Here is an 18,191-nt window from a genome sequence, read left to right on the forward strand (position 1 = left end):
GATTTTAATACTGCATCTGGCCTAACACACATATTATTAATAGCTCAAGCTCCTCATCTCACAGTGAATGCATAAAGATGGTAGACCAGTACTACATATGTGAGAAAAGCACCCCTCACTCCTTGTGAGCACACATGGATGTTATTATTACTCACAAAAGCATCCCAGTAATGCCCAGGGCTTTGCGCTTTACTTCACTGATTCATGACCTGATTGGCTACTTATTAATACTTTTATTTGGAAACCTGCAGTTTGGACTCCAAACACTCTGATGAAATGTTTTCCTGGGTGAATGTGCTTTTGGCATTATCTGAGGGGCTTCCTCAAATCCAAGACTTCCTACATTAAACTTGAGAGAGTCCTAGGCAAACCAAGATCCTGGTCATCTCTGCAAAATCAGGACAACAGTACCTACCACAAAAGGCTGCTATGAAGAGTAAGTTGTCTTATGCAACAAAGCATCCAAGACATGGCCCAGCAGATGGTACGAGATCCACAAATGTTCATTATTTTCGTGATCAGTATGACCTCCTCAGTGTCAAAGCAAAAACCACGTACCCATTTCTTTCCTGCAGGTTTTTGTTGATTTGGAAGGTTATGCAATCCGTGTTCTGCTCCAGATAGACAAGGGAATCACTAAGAATCCAAACTTTATTCTATCATCCCTTAACCGAGCTGGCAAGGCTCCCTGAAGGTGGTTGCAACATCCACTGTTCCTTTGTCTCTTAGCACCACACTCTGTGCTCACGGGGCACCCACTACTGCTGCGTACTTTCAAGCTGCCACACACAGAGCTCCGGCAAAGAGCCGATGGTGACAAAGAGAGGAGCTTCACGTACAAAAGCGTCTGAAGAAAGGCAGAAAGACGGCCTGACAACTTACCAAAAGCCTTGGGGTCGAACGTAAGACAACAAGAACTCAAATAGACGATTAAAATGGCATTGGTGATGCAGGGAGGGAGCCCAGAATGAAATCAAATGGCTCAGAAAATGCGCAAGAGAAGCAAGCAGGATTGCAAAATGTTTTGGCAGGAATGTGGCTTAGGAGACTAATAAACTTATAAAAAAAAAATTACAGTCAAAGAGACAGACTCCAAAACTACATATATCTCCATGGGAAACATCCAAAATAAAATGTATGTTTGCAAATAGCAACTTCTCCCATCTGTTGCAGTGTTGCTACATTTTCTCAGGAAAGAGCGAGGTCCGTTAACAGTCCCCTGACACTGCAAAATATTGTCTGGTTCTGGTTGGTTACCTGTCACTCAGATACCTAGGTGCCTACCTAAATTCCTGCAGAAAACACAGCTGTTCAGGGACCAGGAGTTTTCTACAGAGCACCAGCCAGACAACCCGTTCAACATAGTCATCACCCAGACAGGCATACCCACAGCAGCAAGGAATGAGAGAAACGTACAGCGCTTGCAGAACCAGAGCCTACCAGCTTGGACATTACCCCCTAGAAGGCTGTCACATGCCTTAGGAAGATTAAACCATGCTTAGATCCATTCATAAAACATTTTCTGGCCAGGCGCAGTGGTTCATGCCTGTAATCCCAGCACTTTGGGAGGCCGAGGCAGGTGGATCACCTGAGGTCAGGAGTTCGAGACCAGCCTGACTCCATCTCTACTAAAAATACAAAAATCAGCTAAGCGTGGTGGTGTGCACCTGTGATCTCAGCTACTTGAGAGGCTGAAACAGGAGAATAGCTTGAACCTGGGAGGCAGAGGTTGCAGTGAGCCAAGATCCAGCCTGGGCAACAAGAGCGGAACTGTCTCAAAAAAAAAAAAAAAAAAAAAAAAAAAAAAAAAAGGATTTTCTGAGCATATTCTCTGTACCAGAAACTATTCTTGGCACTGGGGATAGAACAGTGGTCTCCCCTCATGGGGCTTACACTCTAGTAGGGAGATAAACACATCAACTCTAAATATATGCCATGGGATCAGGTGATGTTAAAGGTTTAATTATGTCCCCCCAAAATTCATCTGTTGCAGTCCTAACTCCAGTATCTCAGTACTTTATTTGAATACAAGGTCTTTTTTTTTCTTTTTTTTTTTTTTTTTTGAGAGTCTCATTCTGTCTCCCAATTTGGAGTGCAATGGCACAATCTCGGCTCACTGCAACTTCCGCCTCCCAACCAGGTTCATGTGATTCTCATGCCTCAGCTTCCCGAGTAGCTGGGTTTACAGGTGTGCACCACCACACCCAGATAACTTTTGTATTTTTCATAGAGACAGGGTTTCACCTTGTTGGCCAGACTGGTCTCAAACTCCTGACCTCAGGTGATCTGCCTTCCTGGGCTTCCCAAAGAGCTAAGATTATAGGGATGAACCTCTGCGCCCAGACCCCTGAATATGAGGTCTTTAGAGAAGTAATCAAGTTAAAGTGAGGTCATTAAGGTGGGCCCTGATCCAATTTGAACTGGTGTCCTTATCAAAAGGGAACATAGGCCGGGTGTGGTGGCTCACATCTGTAATCCCAGCATTTTGGGAGGCTGAGGCAGGCGGGTCATGAGGTCAGGAGTTCAAGACCAGCCTGACCAACATGGTGAAATGGTCTCTACTAAAAATACAAAAATTAGCCAGGTGTGGTGGGGCACACCTGTAATCCCAGCTACTCAGGAGGCTGAGGCAAGAAAATCGCTTGAACCCTGGAGGCAGAGGTTGCAGTGAGCCAAGATTGTGCCACTAAACAACAGCCTGGGCAACAGAGCAAGTCTCCATCTAAAAAAAAAAAAAAAAGAAAACGAAAGGGAACATTTGTACAGGGAGAGACAGACACACGTGGAGGGCAGACGATGTAAAGAGACACAGGAAGAAGACAGCCACAGATAAGCCGAGGAGCGGGGCATGGAACAGATCCTTCCTGCACAGCCTCAGAAGGACCCACCCTGCCAACACCTTGATTTTGGACTTCCAGCCTCCAGAATGAGAAACAGTAAGGCCTTGCTGTTCCAGCCCCCAGGTCTGTGCTGCTCTCTTATGGCAGCCCTAGCACACCAGTCCAAGTGGTGAGGAGGGACAAAGCAGAGGGAAGGGGCAGAGAGTGACAGGGCATTCAGAGACCGTCGTCAGGCTGAGGCCACAGGAATTCCAACAGCAGGGCCCGCCTGTCGGCCCCACCAGGGCTACTCCTCAGAGGGCTTCTCAAGTAGACAAAGCCGCTCAAAGAGTCCCAAGGTGCATTACTGTATTAATGCCACGCACATGCATTACTGTATTAATACTCGGCTTAGTACATTTTAAGTCCAAGTTACGTAGTGGCTCTTGCTCCCTGAAAAGTTTTCATTTCCCTCAATACTCCCCCTTTCTCTTTCTTCTCAATCACTGTCTTAGTCAGCTGGGGCTGGTGTCACATAATACCATAGACTGGATGCCTTATAAAGAACAGACAATTTGGCCAGGCACGGTGACTCGTGCCTGTAATCCCAGCACTTTGGAGACCAAGGCGGGTGGATCACCTCAGGTCAGGAGTTTGAGACCAGCCTGACCAACGTGGCGAATGAAACCCCATCTCTACTAAAAATAAAAAAATTAGCGGGGCGTGGTGGCACACACCTGTAGTCCCAGTTACTCGGGAGGCTGAGACAGGAGAATCACTTGAACCCAGAAGGTGGAGGTTGCACTGAGCCAAGATGGTGCCATTGTACTCCAGCCTGGCCAACAAAGAGTGACACTCGTCAAAAAAAACAACAAAAAAAGAGCAGACATACATTTCTCACAATTCTGGAGGCTGTGAAGTCTAAGCCAAACACACTAGCAGATCCAGTGTCTGATGAGGGCCTGTTTTCTGGCTCATAGAAATGGCACCTTTTCTCTGAGTCCTCATATGGTAGAAGGGCAAACAAGCTCCTTTAGGCACCCTTTATTTACTTTTTTATTTTTTTTTTTTTGAGACAGAGTTTTGCTCTTGTCACCCAGGCTAGAGTGCAACGTCGTGATCTTGGCTCACTGCAACCTCTGCCTCCCAGGTTCAAGCAATTCTCCTGCCTCAGCCTCCTGAGTAGCTGGGATTACAGGCGCCCACCACCAGGCCTGGATAATTTTTGTATTTTTAGTAGAAATGGGGTTTCACCATGTTGGTCAGGCTGGTCTCAAGCTCTGGACCTCAAGTGATCCACCCACCTCGGCCTCCCAAAGTCTGGGATTACAGGTATGAGCCACCAGGCCTGGCTTTTTTTTTTTTTTTCACTACAACCTCAGTGAGGCACCTGTTATAAGGGCACTAATCCCATTCATGAGGGTAGATCTCATCACCTCCCAAAGGCCCCATCTCCAAATACCATCACACTGGAGGTTTGAATTTCAACAAAAGAATTTTGGGGGACACAAACATTCTGATCATAGCAACCATCCCACCATAAATGGTACCACCTTTCCCACGAAGAGATGATGATGCATGGATTCATAGTTGTTTTACTTAAACCAGCAAGAGTCAAAGATTTCCAAAGATCATCCCACACGGTATGCCTCTCCCTTGCAATCCAGGCATAGTAAGGGTGGGGGTGGAATCAAGGGTGCTTAGTCCAGGGCCATGGTCGCAGAACCCACCTGCCTAGCCTGAGTGTGTATAATCTGCAACTTTAGACCAATTGGCACTGTTGTTAACAAACCAAGGTGATCCAAACCCTCAGCCCAGTAATCTGCAGACCTCCATTTAGTCAGCAGAGCCAACAAGGATGGGCAACAAAGCAGTGGCTCTTAATATTTTAGAGGTAAATAACTCCATTTAGAATATGATGAAACCCATGGACCCTCTCTTCAGAAATATGTTTACATGCACACAATTGATAGGGCTCCGTAGACCTCCAAAACTTATCAATTATCCTTCTCTAGTTCATGAACTCCCAAGAAATAACTTCTGCAAATGGCAAGAACCACAAAGAAAAAGAGAAAGAATAATGGGGAGCGAGGGAAGATGGTAGACACTGCAAAATACGTTACTCAAAGAGGACTAATTCCCTTAATAGATAAAGAGCTCCTACAAATCAATAAAAGGCCAAAAACCCAAAAGAAAAGTGGGGAATGGACATGAACAATGAACAGAAATGAAGCACAAACAGTTGAGAAGGTATGAAAATATACTCAACTCCCATGTAAATAAGAGAAACAATAAATAAAACAAGATACCCTGTTTAATACAGTAGATTGGCAAAGATCAAAATGAGTACCCTGTTGGCTGACACGTGGAAAAGCAAACATTCCCATACCAGATGGTGTGATTATAAGTTGGGAACCCTTATAAATTATAAGGATTATAAATGTGATTATAAATTGCCAACCTCTATGGCAGGCAATTTGGCAATACTTATCAACAGTTAAAACAGACATACCTTTTGGCCTAAGACTAGGAATTTACCCCTCAGATACACTGAAGGGTCACATTTATAAAGTGACAAATGGAAATTGATATTTACTGCACTGTGGTTTGTAACAAAAAAAAAATTATGTACCACCTAAATGTCCATCAACAAGGGATGATTAAGTCAACACGATTCCTCTACACAGTGACTACTATGCAATAATTAATTAACATAAAGAGTGAGGCAATTTTGTAGTAGTCATGGGGAAGGATGCTCAAGACATATTGCTAAGTGAAAAAGCAAGATAATGAACAGCATGTACAGTTTAAAAATACATCTGCCCTGGTGGGTGGGAGGGATGGATGAAGAGAAGCTGGTTCATGGTTACAAACATACATAGATAGAAGAACTAAATTCTAATGTTTGTTAGGGTGACTATACTTAGCAGCAATACTTTGTATATTTCAAGGTAACTAGAATAGAGGACTTGAAATGATACCAACCCATGCAAATGAATACTCAGGTGATGGACACGTCGATTCTCTGGCTTGATCATTACACATTCTATGCATTCTTTTGTATCAATAAAAGAAGGAAAATCTGCCCATACCTATGCATTTACAAATATGTATGTGGGTTCCTATGCATATAGGGTATCTCTGGAGTGATACACAAGGACTAGGAGGAGGAGTGACCTCTCACCAGAAGACCAGGAACTGAAGAGCCCAGATAAGAAGCAGTTACTTCTCACTGCAAACCCTCTCAGAACCTTTGAATTTCAGACCATGTGTCTGTATTACCAGTTCCAAAACTTAACCAAACACATCTTGCAAACACAAAGATCATTAAAAACCAAAAAGAACCCAGTGATGAGAAGTTGCGTAGCTAGGGCAGAGTGGCCACCGTAAGAGTGCTAAGAGGATGTTAACAGGTGGCTCTACCCTGAGTAGTTATTTTCGTGCATGAGAATGTCCCAAACTGTTACTCTACTCATCAAAAATCCAAATTCCCACAACTCCTTCCACGACTTTTCCCACCACTCACAAGTGATGGGGGAGGGAGCGTCTCTTCCCAGGAAAGTGCCACCGTCTCTGAAGTAGGCATGCTGGGCCACAACTTGGCCCAACTCTCAGTTGCCCCAGAGTTCTCAGGAAAAAAACCCATAGAGCATATAAAGGGAGCTTTCAACCTTGTAAGTGCCAAGAAACACAGCAGAGCCCTGATGGTCTAACCTAAGAGAAATGTGAGGCCAGAAAACTTCCCAGCGTGTGGCACATAGAATCTGCTAATAAGATGCCACGCCGGCCGCTCCCTCATTTCAGGGTGAGAGACCACAATCGAGCTGCAAGGTAGGGCAGGATGAAGAGAAGCTGGTTCATGGGTACAAACATACATACATAGAAGGACTAAATGCTAAAGTTTGCTACGGGGACTATACTTACCAGCAATACTTTGTATATTTCTTTGTTGTTGTTGTTGTTGTTGTTGAGATGGAGTTTTCGCTCTTGTTGCCCAGGCTGGAGCACAGTGGCACAATCTCGGCTCACTGCAACCTCCACCTCCCTGGTTCAAGTGATTCTCCTGCCTCAGCCTCCCAAGTAGCTTGGATTACAGGCACACACCACCATGCCTGGCTAATTTTTTTGTATTTTTACTAGAGACAGGGTTGCACCATGTTGGCCAAGTCTCAAACTCCTGACCTCAGGTGATCCACCCTCGGCCTCCCGAAGTGCTGGGATTACACGCGTGAGCCACCACGCCTGGCCATACCTTGTATATTTCAAGGTAACGAGATGAGAGGACTTGATACCAACACATGGAAATGATGACTACGCATATCCAAGTGGGCATGGAAAAGATGCCCACGTTGTCTATGGTCCATATGGTATGGACTCAGATGAAGAACCCTGGACTCTGACCCTGTCTCTTGCAGTAAACAGCAAATGCTGGGCTGTACCCCCAGATTCCCCATCAGTGCTGAAGAATTGACTCCCCCAGGAGTGAGCTCTCCCCAGGAACCACCCTCAGCAACTGTCTTGTCCAAGGCCATGCCCCTTGCCTGGGCAGCCCCCTCAAGGACTGGTCCATGCAGAAATATAAATCCCAGTCCTCTCATCCCAAGTTGGCCAGCTCTGAAGGGCCAGCTCAGCTCCAGCACTCACCACGGCATGGGCGGGGGCTTTGGCTGAGAGTGGTATTGGAGCCCAGCTTCTCCCTCTGCCTAGTGCTGCTTTGCCCCTTTCCTTGCAGAGGTCAGTTCTGAGAGTAATCCCTAAAAGCACATTCATCTCCTTCCCAAGATCTGCTTGCCAGGAAATCAGCCACAACCCAATACGGACAGTCTAAAAAGGTGCCGGGGCTTGAACTATGCTCCCCCAAAAGATAGCTTCAAGTCCCCTGGGTGCCTGTGGATATGATCTTCTTTGGAAATAGGGACTTTGTCGATGTCATCGAGTTAAAATGAGGCAATTCTGGATTAGGGTGCACCTCCATCCCATGACTGGTGTCCTTATAAAGAGACAGGAAGAGATTAAGAGAAGAGACAGTCAGAGGGAGGCAGACTGGGTGAAGACAGACACAGACCGAGTGCTGCAGTCATAAGCCAGAAAATGCCACCACCAGAAGCTAGAAAGAGGGAAGGAAGGATCCTCCCTGTGGCTACAGAAGGAGCACGGCCCTGCGGACACCTTGGTTTTGGATTTCTGGCCTCCAGAACTGGGAGAGAATAAATTTCTGCTGTTGAAGCCACACAGTGTGTGGTAATTTGTTAGAACCATCCCAGCAAACTCATAGAGAACGTCAGCGAGAAGATCTACTCAGGGCACCCTTCTACGTCATCAATGCAGGGAAGAACACCTGCAAGCTTACCCACCCCAGGGCTGCTGCAGGCATCTAACCAGAATGCGCACGGGAGGGGGACCCCGAAAAAAACCATACAACACTGTAGCACTGGGCTGGTGCTGATGATGGGGAGAGGGAACAGCTCTCTCGAATTCACAGAGGCGTCCCTCTGCTCGGGGACTATTCAGGCCTTGTGTTTCTAGCTCTTTCCTGCTGGTCATCTTACCACCCGGCGGGCGGCACCTCCTATCAGAAAGCATGAAATTCAGTTCAGGTCAGCACTTCGACCGGGGCTGAGTAGAGAAAGAAGTTTCACCCATCAGCTAAAATAAGGCCTGGGGATTATCTATGGGTCTCAACTAGCCAAGAGAACAGGTCTCTCCATTACCATAAATAATCGACAGAGGGAATCTATGTTCCAAGGCAAATGATACCCTGTGCCCGAGCCACCTTCCCACAGAGAACACCACAACCTGTCCCTCTCTTCGGGGGCACGTGGCTGCCACTCCCCACCCCTTCTGGGCAGATAAACCCTGGGACCGATGATGGCCGCGCTGACCTCCAATAGCTGGCAGCATGCAGAATTCTATAGTCTCACAGACTTGAGTCGGATTGGTATGCACGGGTAGCTATAGCCGTGACTCAACACCTGCAGAGAAAATGTAGGGTTGTACTCCTCTCCGCGGGCACCGTTTCTGCACTGTTGCGCTGACTCAAAGCACCCTTTGAAGTCCATAGGACCTGTATCAATGAACACTAGGAACCAGGCCCTACGTGCCAATTTCCATCATTCACAAGTACTTCAAAAAGATGAGACAGAGCAGGAAGTTCAAAAGAATCCGCCCGCAACTGCAGAATGCAATCTCCGAAATTACAGGCAGTGCCTTGTCACACAGGGCACACCAAGCAGGTGCTTTGCAAATGCCTCCTTCTTGCCAAGAAGTCCCTGCCAAGGATTAATAGGAATTTCCAGTTCTCTAAGCATTTCTTGTTCCTCAGAGCGATTACCCCTAAATTTCTAGCACTTCAAAAATACAGGATTTAGCACCTGTTTGTTTCAGAAATACTTGCTAAAAACAGATCTGCCAAAAGGCCACCTCTAAAATTAGTCATATTTCCTGCTCTGCAAAACATAGTAAATCGTATTTTTAGTAACTCCTTCACTCCAGGTATCTGGCACCGTCGTGCTCTAAGCACGATCATTGGCAAGTTAGTAAGCAGGCAACCCTTATTCTTAGCCTAAAAATAGTTCTGATGGAAGTGACAGGCAGGCTTATTATTTTTTAACCAAAGGTTAGAACAAGATACTTCAACATCCTAACCAATCATTTTATATACTCAACTTTGTATCTCAGTGAGACTCAATCACAAAAGAAGGTAACAGTGGCACGGACTGTCTGTTCTTGTTTTGTAGTTTGCCTGCCTACAGTATCTGATATACGCCTACTCTTTTCTCGATTCAGTTTTTCCAACTATATTTTTTCAACTTTTATCAATTTTTTACAAAACGTAATAACCTGTAATGTGCCAGAGACCATGCCTATCCTGGTTCATAGGATCATGAACCAACACCAGGGTTCCAGCAATTCTCGTGTGTCAGCCATCCAAGCAGCTGGGACTACAGGTGTGTGTCACCACACCCTGCTAATTTTTGTATTTTTAGTAGAGATGGGGTTTCTCTATGTTGGCCAGGCTGGTCTCAAACTCCTGACCTCAAGTGATCCACTGGCCTCAGCCTCCCAAAGTGCTGGGATAACAGGCATGAGCCACCACATCCGGCCACTAAATCAAATTTCTAAGGAATTATCTAAATATATTGGTGATGACAAAGGACCATTGTTTTACTGATTCCTTACAAACATTATTTATAATGTCTGTATTAGAAACATTATACGTGGTTTCTAAGTTGCTTCTATTTTAAGTTTAATGTTTATAGAAATTTAAAATCTTAAACTCTTTTTTTTTTTTTTTTTTTGAGATGGAGTCTCATTCTATCACCCACGCTGGAGTGCAGTGGCACAATCTAGGCTCACTGCAACCTCCACCTCCCAAATTCAAGCAATTCTCCTGCCGCAGCCTCCCAAGCAGCTGGGATTACAGGTGTGCACCACCACACCTGGCTATTTTTTGTATTTTTAGTAGAGACAGGGTTTCACCATGTTGGCCAGGCTGATCTAGAACTCCTGACCTCAAGTGATCCACCCACCTTGGCCTCCCAAAGTGTTAGGATTGGCCTTAGTTAGGTAATACCCAAAACTAGAGTGGGGATGGGGACTCATTTTAATTTAGCAATCCTTCTCAGAGTCAAGCAGACACACACACAACCATTTTAATCCCTACAATCTGCTAAAACCCAAATCTATTAGTTAAGCATTAACTGTGCTGGATTTTGGGAGATAAATGCTATTAATGACACCATTGTTTCTTTAAAGCCAGCGACTGAGTGAACTAAAATCCAGATTTCTCCCAATGCCTGCAATCCCTGACGCACTGATTCTCCCCGCGGGGAAGAAGCATCCCAGGAAACCAAGTTTTTCCAACACAGACATCTCTCCCCTGCCTCCTTCTCCACCGAAGAACCACCATCCTTAACCGCAGTCCATCAATGGGCCCAGGGGAACAATTTCACATCCAATTAACATCTCCTGTCATTGCAACAATCAAGTGAGATTCATCATTTAAGAAAGATAAAACGGGAGGGAAAGGGGAGTGGGCACCTGGAGGAGCAGCGAGTCTCTTCATGTGAATCCTATTTGGGCAGAAATGCCCTGCATGTGGGGCTTCCCAATGGGCCCGACACAGGGCTCCAGAACCTCAGCGCTGGCAGAGCTCTGAATCCACCCCCAGGCAGTTCAGCCCAAGCCAAGAGTTTTATGGTGCAAAAATGCGCTGCTACAGAGCCAGAGGCACAGCACAACACAGCAAAGTGGAGAGAAGCCAGAAGTCTGCAGCAGGGCAGGCGAGAAGAATGTACTTGCAGTGTTTGCCATTACGTTGTCAGCATAAAGACTCGTCTCTTTCTGTTATGTTTAGAGAGGAAATATGCACGACCAGACTGAATCCTATATGTTTCCAATGAAAATAAACTTCCATCGCCAGTGCCAACAGGAATTTACACAGGGCCAGGAGAAGTGAGCTCACTCTAATTAACCGACTGTGTGGCCTCACAGCATCCTTGCGCCCTGAACGGACTCGCAGTGTGGAAGTCAGACAGCTCACTACGAAACGAATCGAATCGAATCCAATAGAGGAGTAAAAGTGTGCCTCGCTCCCTGCGGACTAGAATAAGGTTTGGAGGTTTTTCTTTCTTTTTTTTTTTTTTTGAAGAGTTACTCAAGTTCATACTGAACACTCCCTTTTTGCATGGGAATTCAGGCACTTTTAAAAACTACTCACTCTAACCCCACGTACCCATAATAAAGGGGTGCTCACTCAGAACGGCTGTAGGGAATACAGGGAAAATGACAAGGGTGACAGAGACCTGCACTCACAGGCAAGAGGCTCCAAGACAAAGTGGGGAAATGGGGGGAGGGAACTAAAGGTGGGGTGAGGCTGGTGACAGGCAAAAAGGGCAGGTTGGCCCTGGGACCAGGGGTTTCACAGGGCAGCCCTAGGCTGGGCAGAGGTCCCCAGGAGGAAGGCAGAGGGCTTGGCTCCCAGGCCACCGGCTCGGTTGGGAAGTGAACTCCGCCTTCCCTCCTTGCGGCTGACGCCTCCCTGACCCACGGACCACACAAAGGAGCGGGTCCCCCTCCAGGGCTGAGCCACCCCCAGCCTGGGGGCAGCCTTGAGCCCGAGATGACAGGAGCTTGGGGCAGCTCCAGCCTGGATTGGCTCTGAGCTCTGGCAGCTCCAGCCTGGGGTGACCCGGCCTCAAAAGCAAGCCACCAGCTTTTGGGTTTCTTCTCACAGCTCTAAATGACACCTTCCATCTACCTGCCCCTCGCCGGGCAAGGGTTCACAATCATCTAACTTCCAGCAAGGCTGGAGAGGCGCCCCTTTCGGTCTCGGGGAGGTCCCCTTTCCCTTCCCCTCTTCTAGAAAGATAAGAAGGCATCTCCCAATCTCTGGGGAGGTGTCTGTAGTTCTGCTCCTGCCAGTAGCAGGGTCTTCACTGCAGCTCCCACCCTGAGGCTGGAGGGCACAGAGGAGCTGGGGGAACCGAGAGAATGGGATGAGACGGAGAGAAGCGGCTGAGAACGGCGGGGATGAGAATGGTGGGTGGTATGGGCGGCAGGGGTGGGAAGGCTGAGTGGATGGAGAGGAGCACAGGTTGAGGGATGGACAGGTGGAGGGCGGAAGCACAAACGCTAGCCTGAGCACGAAAAATTCCCTAGCTGCTGGAGTCCACAGGTGGGGAGGAATGCAGGATCTCAGCCTTCCCTCACCTCCTCCCAGAGCCCAGGACGGGAATCAGACTCTAAGCTCCCCCAGAGGATGGCTGTTAGCTTTACGGCTCCCCCGCCCCCGACATAAGAGCCCAACTCCTCTAGCCTTGGTTCCCGCCTCGCCACGGATCCGCAGCCCCTGCCGGCCCGGAGGGCAGAGAGGCCCCATCCCGCCCCCGGCGCTGGTGTCCGCCAGGCGGCGCCCTTCCACTTGCAGAACTGCCGCGCGGGACGCTTCCCCCGGCACTGCCGTCCCCTCCCCAGCCCCCGGGCAGCTGACCCCAGGCCGCCCTTCGGGAAAGGCTGAGAGGGGCTGAGTGCGCGTTTGGCTCGACCCCTCTTTTAACCCAACAGGAAAGCCGGGCAGAAGGGGAAGGCGCTCGGCCCGGGACTGTGCAATGGGACTCCCAGTGCAGTGCTCCCGGCGGGGTCCTGGCCGCCGACTCCCGCCCTGTCCCCCAGCCCCACGGCGCCCGGGCGACTCACCTTCTCCCCGGTCAGCACGTGCAGCCCCTCGCGCACCTTGGCGAAGGAGCCCTCGCCCAGCTTCCTGCTGCCGATGAGGTAGTTGCCCACGCGCTTGTGGTGCTGGAAGTCGCGGAGCCGCTCGCGGGGCACGCCGCTCACCCAGGCCGGCAGGAAACTTCCCTCGCAGGCCGCCGCCGGCCTGGCCGCGTCCTCCGCGCCGCCGCCGCCCCCAGGCGCCGCCGGCTCCCCCAGGAGCCCGTCCCCTGCCGCCGCCGGCATCGCGCTCGCCCGCGGCCCGCGCGGCTCAGGCTGGGCTCCCGCGCTCGCAGCTCCTCCTCCTCAGGCTCCTCGGCTCCCCCGGCTCCTTCGGCTTCTCCCGCCGCCGCCCTGGGCCCAGCCCCGCCCGGGTCTCCGCACCCCGCGCCCGGGGCCGCCGCGATCACGCCCCCCGCGCCGCCAAGCGTGGCGCGCAGACAATAGCGGCCGCCCAGGGGACGCGGGAGCGGGGACCCCGCCCCCAAAAGTTCTTCCTCGGAGGGTCGCCCGGGCCCCTTTCAGGACACCAGGATTCCGCCTCGGGTCCCGTCCAGGAGGCTAATGACAGTCGTCCTGCTCGGGCGCGCAGGGTGGGGCGCGGTCCGGCGGCGCCTGGGTCCCGGGGTCCGGGTGCCTGGGTGCCTGGGTCCCGGAGCCCGAGCGCCTCCGCCTCGCCGCCGCCGTCTGGCCCGCACGGGCTCGGGTCCGGCTCCCGCGATCGCTCCTAGCCGTGCGCTGGGCGGCAGCTCCCGCCGAAGAGAAGCGCGCGGCGGGCTGCAGGCGCCCTCTGGAAGGCAGCAGAAGAAAGCCCCATTCAGTTTGAATTTGCAGAAATTTAATCCGGTCGCGGGCGGCGGGAACAGATGCGAGCTCCACTCCGCAGCCCGTGCACTTTCAAATCCCTAGTAGCCCCTCCTTCCCCGCGCGCCACAGTCAAACTCGACCCTCGCTCGAGAGGGGAGGGCCCGGGGAGGGGAGCGGCGGAGTGGACGCAGGAGCCACCTGAGCGCCAGACTGGGAGATCCTGCACGGCCTCGGAGGCGCGCGCTCCCGGGCCGCCCAGGTCGGGCCGCCTCCGGCTGCGCCTCTCGCCCGGATTCTGTGCTTGGGTTTTCTGGACCTTTCGGCGGTGAAATCCCCCACTGGCCGCACCCACCCGGGGCGGGGGAAGGGGGAAGGCTCTCGAACTCCGTTGACTGTGGATCGGGTTGCCTGCCCGGCCCTGGGTCCGGCACACAGTAGGGCTCCCTGGACCTGGGGTGGAAGGATAGATGGATGGCTAGAAGAAAGGGTGGGGAGGTGGCCAGGCGTCTGCCTGGGCTCGCACGCAGGCTGGTTGGCTGTGTTGGAGGAGGTGCAGCCACAGCAATAATAGTAGCAGCAGCAACGTAGGAACCAGGGCGTTTGCTGCCTCTGCTTGTAGCTTACACCTTCTTTGCCTGCCGTTGAAATGATGCCCGTGATTGCAGGAGGTGGACCGGCGCTCGCCTTTCTTCGATGCTTTTGTTCTGCAAGCGCTATGACTGTGCTTATCGCATAAACAATTGCAACTGCCCTGACGACACTGGTACCTCTCCAGGATCCCCAACATCTTCTCAAACCGAAAATGAAGAATCTTGTGAGGGAGAAGCAGGAGGGTAGGTAGGAGGAGGCATTTACAAAATGCTACCTGTTGAGGTACCCGCATTTGATGGAAACTTCACCCCGATCGTGCAACATCAGAGCTGAAAGGAAGGATTGGGTCCTAACAAAGTTCCTTTCATTGTTTATTCCTGAGTAAACAAGTATGGCATCGACCCATAGCACTGCTTTGAGACTGGGGGTGGGGGATATGGGAGTAACAACAGCTGTCATCAATCCAGTGTCTGGGGGGCTCGCTGACCCATCTGAAGAGGGACCCAGAGAAAGGCCTGCTTTCAATAGGTCTAATTTTAAATACGCTACTATATTCATCTAACTGCCTGTTCCAAGTCACCAGCCTCAGTTATTATGACAGAACCTGTGTTTTCTGTTGTTCTGTCTCATTGTTCCCGTTTACCAATATTAAGGATACAGCTTAAAATGTTTTTCTTGCTGTGCTTAAGGCACTTCTTTGCTCCCACCACCCTTGACTATTTCAGTAAGGTTCATTCAATCCTTTTAATGTCTCTAATTCAGTAATCAAATCTTAAGAGGACAGTTGCATGGGAGGGGAATGGTGACCAGCATGGTGCCAGCAGAATAGATGTCCAGCAACTGTCTAAAGAATGAGGAATATGGAGCTCACTTTGGGGTCAAAACCACTCAGGCCGGGTGCAGTGGCTCACGCCTCTAATCCTAGCACTTTGGGAGGCCGAGGCAGGTTGATCACGAGGTCAGAAGTTCAAGACCAGCCTGGCCAAGATGGTGAAACCCTGTCTCTACTAAAAATACAAAAATTAGCCAGGTTTGGTAGTGGGTGCCTGTAATCCCAGCTACTTGGGAGACTGAGGCAGAGAATTGCTTGAATCCAGGAGGTGGAGGTTGCAGTGAGCCGAAATCTTGCCACTGCACTCCAGCCTGGGCGACAGAGCAAGACTCGGTCTCAAAACAAACAAAAAAACACTCTGAATCTTCCATCAGAAACAGTTTGGGAGTCCACCCAATGTTGTGTTAATAGAGTATGTTTTTTTTTAATGTTAGGACATGCATTGTTTATGAAAATTTAGAGATTTATTTATTAAGGTTTAAGGCAAATTTCAGAGACTTTTCCCCAAAGTATCTTTATGGTCTAAAAAAAAAATTTCATAAAAATGGTGGATGACGTTCACAATGAAATAGAGATTTTCTTTCCTTTTAATTATCCTCTCAGGGTAGAGGTCAGGAAAGGGGTGAAGAAGAGAGAAAATCCAGGCCCATTAAATCTTTTTCAAGCCTGCTGCCTGGGTTTGATTCAAGTTCACTGCTAATTCCATAAGCTGGGATGGATGCCAAAGAGAAGTTCAAATCCTACCCGTGCGTCCCCTTTGTAACTGATTTTTGAACTACAAGTCCTAGTCTCTGAAATGGCCTGTTTAACAAGATATCACCCCAGAAATGTCTTTATGTAAAACAAATTGGTACACAATATATTGCCCTCATATTCAGTGCGCAGAAAGCATCTGATTATTCAATGCGACAGTAATGCAACATTGAAAATTCTCTGCTAATCAGCCCAAACTAAATTTCTAGCCTTATTCTCCTGCGGAGTTCCCGGGTGGGGGGTGGGGGCGGGCGCTATATTTCAGCTGTCTTTGGCTGGGATCGAGCCTCCGTACTGTCACACCTTTGCCTGTGCCTCGCCCACCCCCAATCTGCTGTCACCAACTCATTTCCACCTAGCACAGGTGTTCCCTTTCCCATGAAGCCCTCCCCAACCAATACGCTACAAGAAGCCCATCTGCGTCTGTTGTCTCTTAGTTCATATAGTCATTTCACATTCCCCTTATGTCCTGTAGTACTTATTATCCATGGCTCTCTTCTCTTTTAGACTCATTGAGGACAGGAGCTGTGTCTAATTTCATTATTATTTACCCTACAGCACCTAGCACAGTGTCTGAGACATGATCATTGTTCAGTATATATTTGTTGAATAAATGAATGAAAGTAATCATTCACTGATTCTGAAGTGGAGTTTTACTACTCCTGAGAGCAAGACCCCGTCTAGTCCTGGGGGAGACAAGCTACCAGTGACTTTCTAAAAGCATTTTTAGTTGCATTGTTGGTTGCCTTTGGGGATCAACAAATATAATTGTTTGTCTTGTCAAAGATGGGTCATTCTCTAACTTGGATGAGTTAACCCTTTCAGAAACAGGACCAATCCCAGTGGGCTGTGAAGCCTGGGGAAGCTTTCTCAGTTGACTTGTACCAGCTGCTTCCTTCCTTCCCTTTTCCTTCCCCATCTCCTCGCCCCATATGGCTGGGAGACTGCCTCTGTGCTCTCACAGAACGCCAGCTAGAAGACCCAGCTGGAAGCAGTCAAAGACAATTAGAAGTAATCAGGCTGGCACAGCCAGGAAATGAGAGTTGGCTAGAAGGGGTTAGGCTGGCAGAAGCCGGCTGGTAACTGGAGAAGGAACGGATGGCAAAGCAAAGACGGCAGACATGGATCAACTTCGCCTGAAAAACATCCTGTGAACTCTATATGTTCATGTTCCCAAAACAAAGCGTCCCGTAAATAACAGACTGGACTTGAACCCGTGTCCCCAGAGTTCATGTCAAGCATTATTCTTTTACAACACCCAGCTGTTGAATGTGCACAATGCAACGGCTGAGGAAGAAAGGGTTCCTCGGGCATAAAGACTCATGTGCAAAGGCAGCCCAGTGTGCTATTGCAGAGTAGGCTGCACCCCCACAATGAAACGCTTCTCTAAAAACGAGTCGTGACACTTACCTTTTGGTGCTTCAGTTTCCTTAAGCTGCAAAAATGGGATATTAAGGAATTGTATGGAGTCAATCAGATTATGCACACAAAGCGCTCAGATCAGTGCCTGACACCTTATAAGTACTAGGTGAATTTTGGCTTTCACACCTTCCGTCAGTACAACTATCATCATCATAAACTAAGAGAAGTCACTCAAGAATGCCCCAGAGGTCCACCAGCGCAACTGCCCTGGTAACTGATGAATCCAAAAGCATAATCTCCAGGTTGGATCTCTTCCCTGAAACCAGAGTCCTGTGGTCAACCCTCTGTACTTCTGTACTTCTTTCCTAAAGCTTCACCCAAATCACCCCAAAATTTAGCAGTCATCCTTTGCTTCCTCTGCTTCTCGATCCTCATATCCAACCCACCAGCAAATCCTATACCCACCTGTGACCCTTTCTCTCACTTCCTAAGTGGCATCCTTTGCTTCCACGCCAAAACCAAAACCAGTTCTTCAAAATGGGAATCAGTAATCCCAGCACTTAAGGAGGCCAAGGAGGGAAGATCACCGGAGGTCAGGAGTTCAAGTTCAACCTGGTCAACATGGCGGAACCCCATCTCTACTAAAAATACAAAAACTAGTCGGGCATGGTGGTGGGCACCAGGTAATCCCAGCTACTTGGGAGGCTGAGGCAGGGAGAATTGCTTGAACCCCGGAGGTGGAGGTTGCAGTGAGCCAAGATCATGCCATTGCACTCTAGCCTGGGCGACAGAGCAAGACTCCATCTCAAAAAAAA

The 18,191-nt window shown here is 49.3% G+C and overlaps 1 protein-coding gene across 1 annotated transcript in view; it reads right to left on the reverse strand.

The window, feature by feature from the left end:
• HUNK (hormonally up-regulated Neu-associated kinase) overlaps positions 1-13,277 on the reverse strand; it is a 124,044-nt gene extending 110,767 nt beyond the window's left edge. Inside the window, exon 1 of the mRNA XM_050786060.1 lies at positions 13,017-13,277. Within this exon, the coding sequence (XP_050642017.1) occupies positions 13,017-13,277 (261 nt within the window). The remainder of the gene's footprint in view (positions 1-13,016) is intronic.
• Between the last annotated feature and the right edge of the window lie 4,914 nt (positions 13,278-18,191).

Source organism: Macaca thibetana, chromosome 3 (assembly GCF_024542745.1).
Source record: "Macaca thibetana thibetana isolate TM-01 chromosome 3, ASM2454274v1, whole genome shotgun sequence".
Taxonomy (NCBI): domain Eukaryota; kingdom Metazoa; phylum Chordata; class Mammalia; order Primates; family Cercopithecidae; genus Macaca; species Macaca thibetana.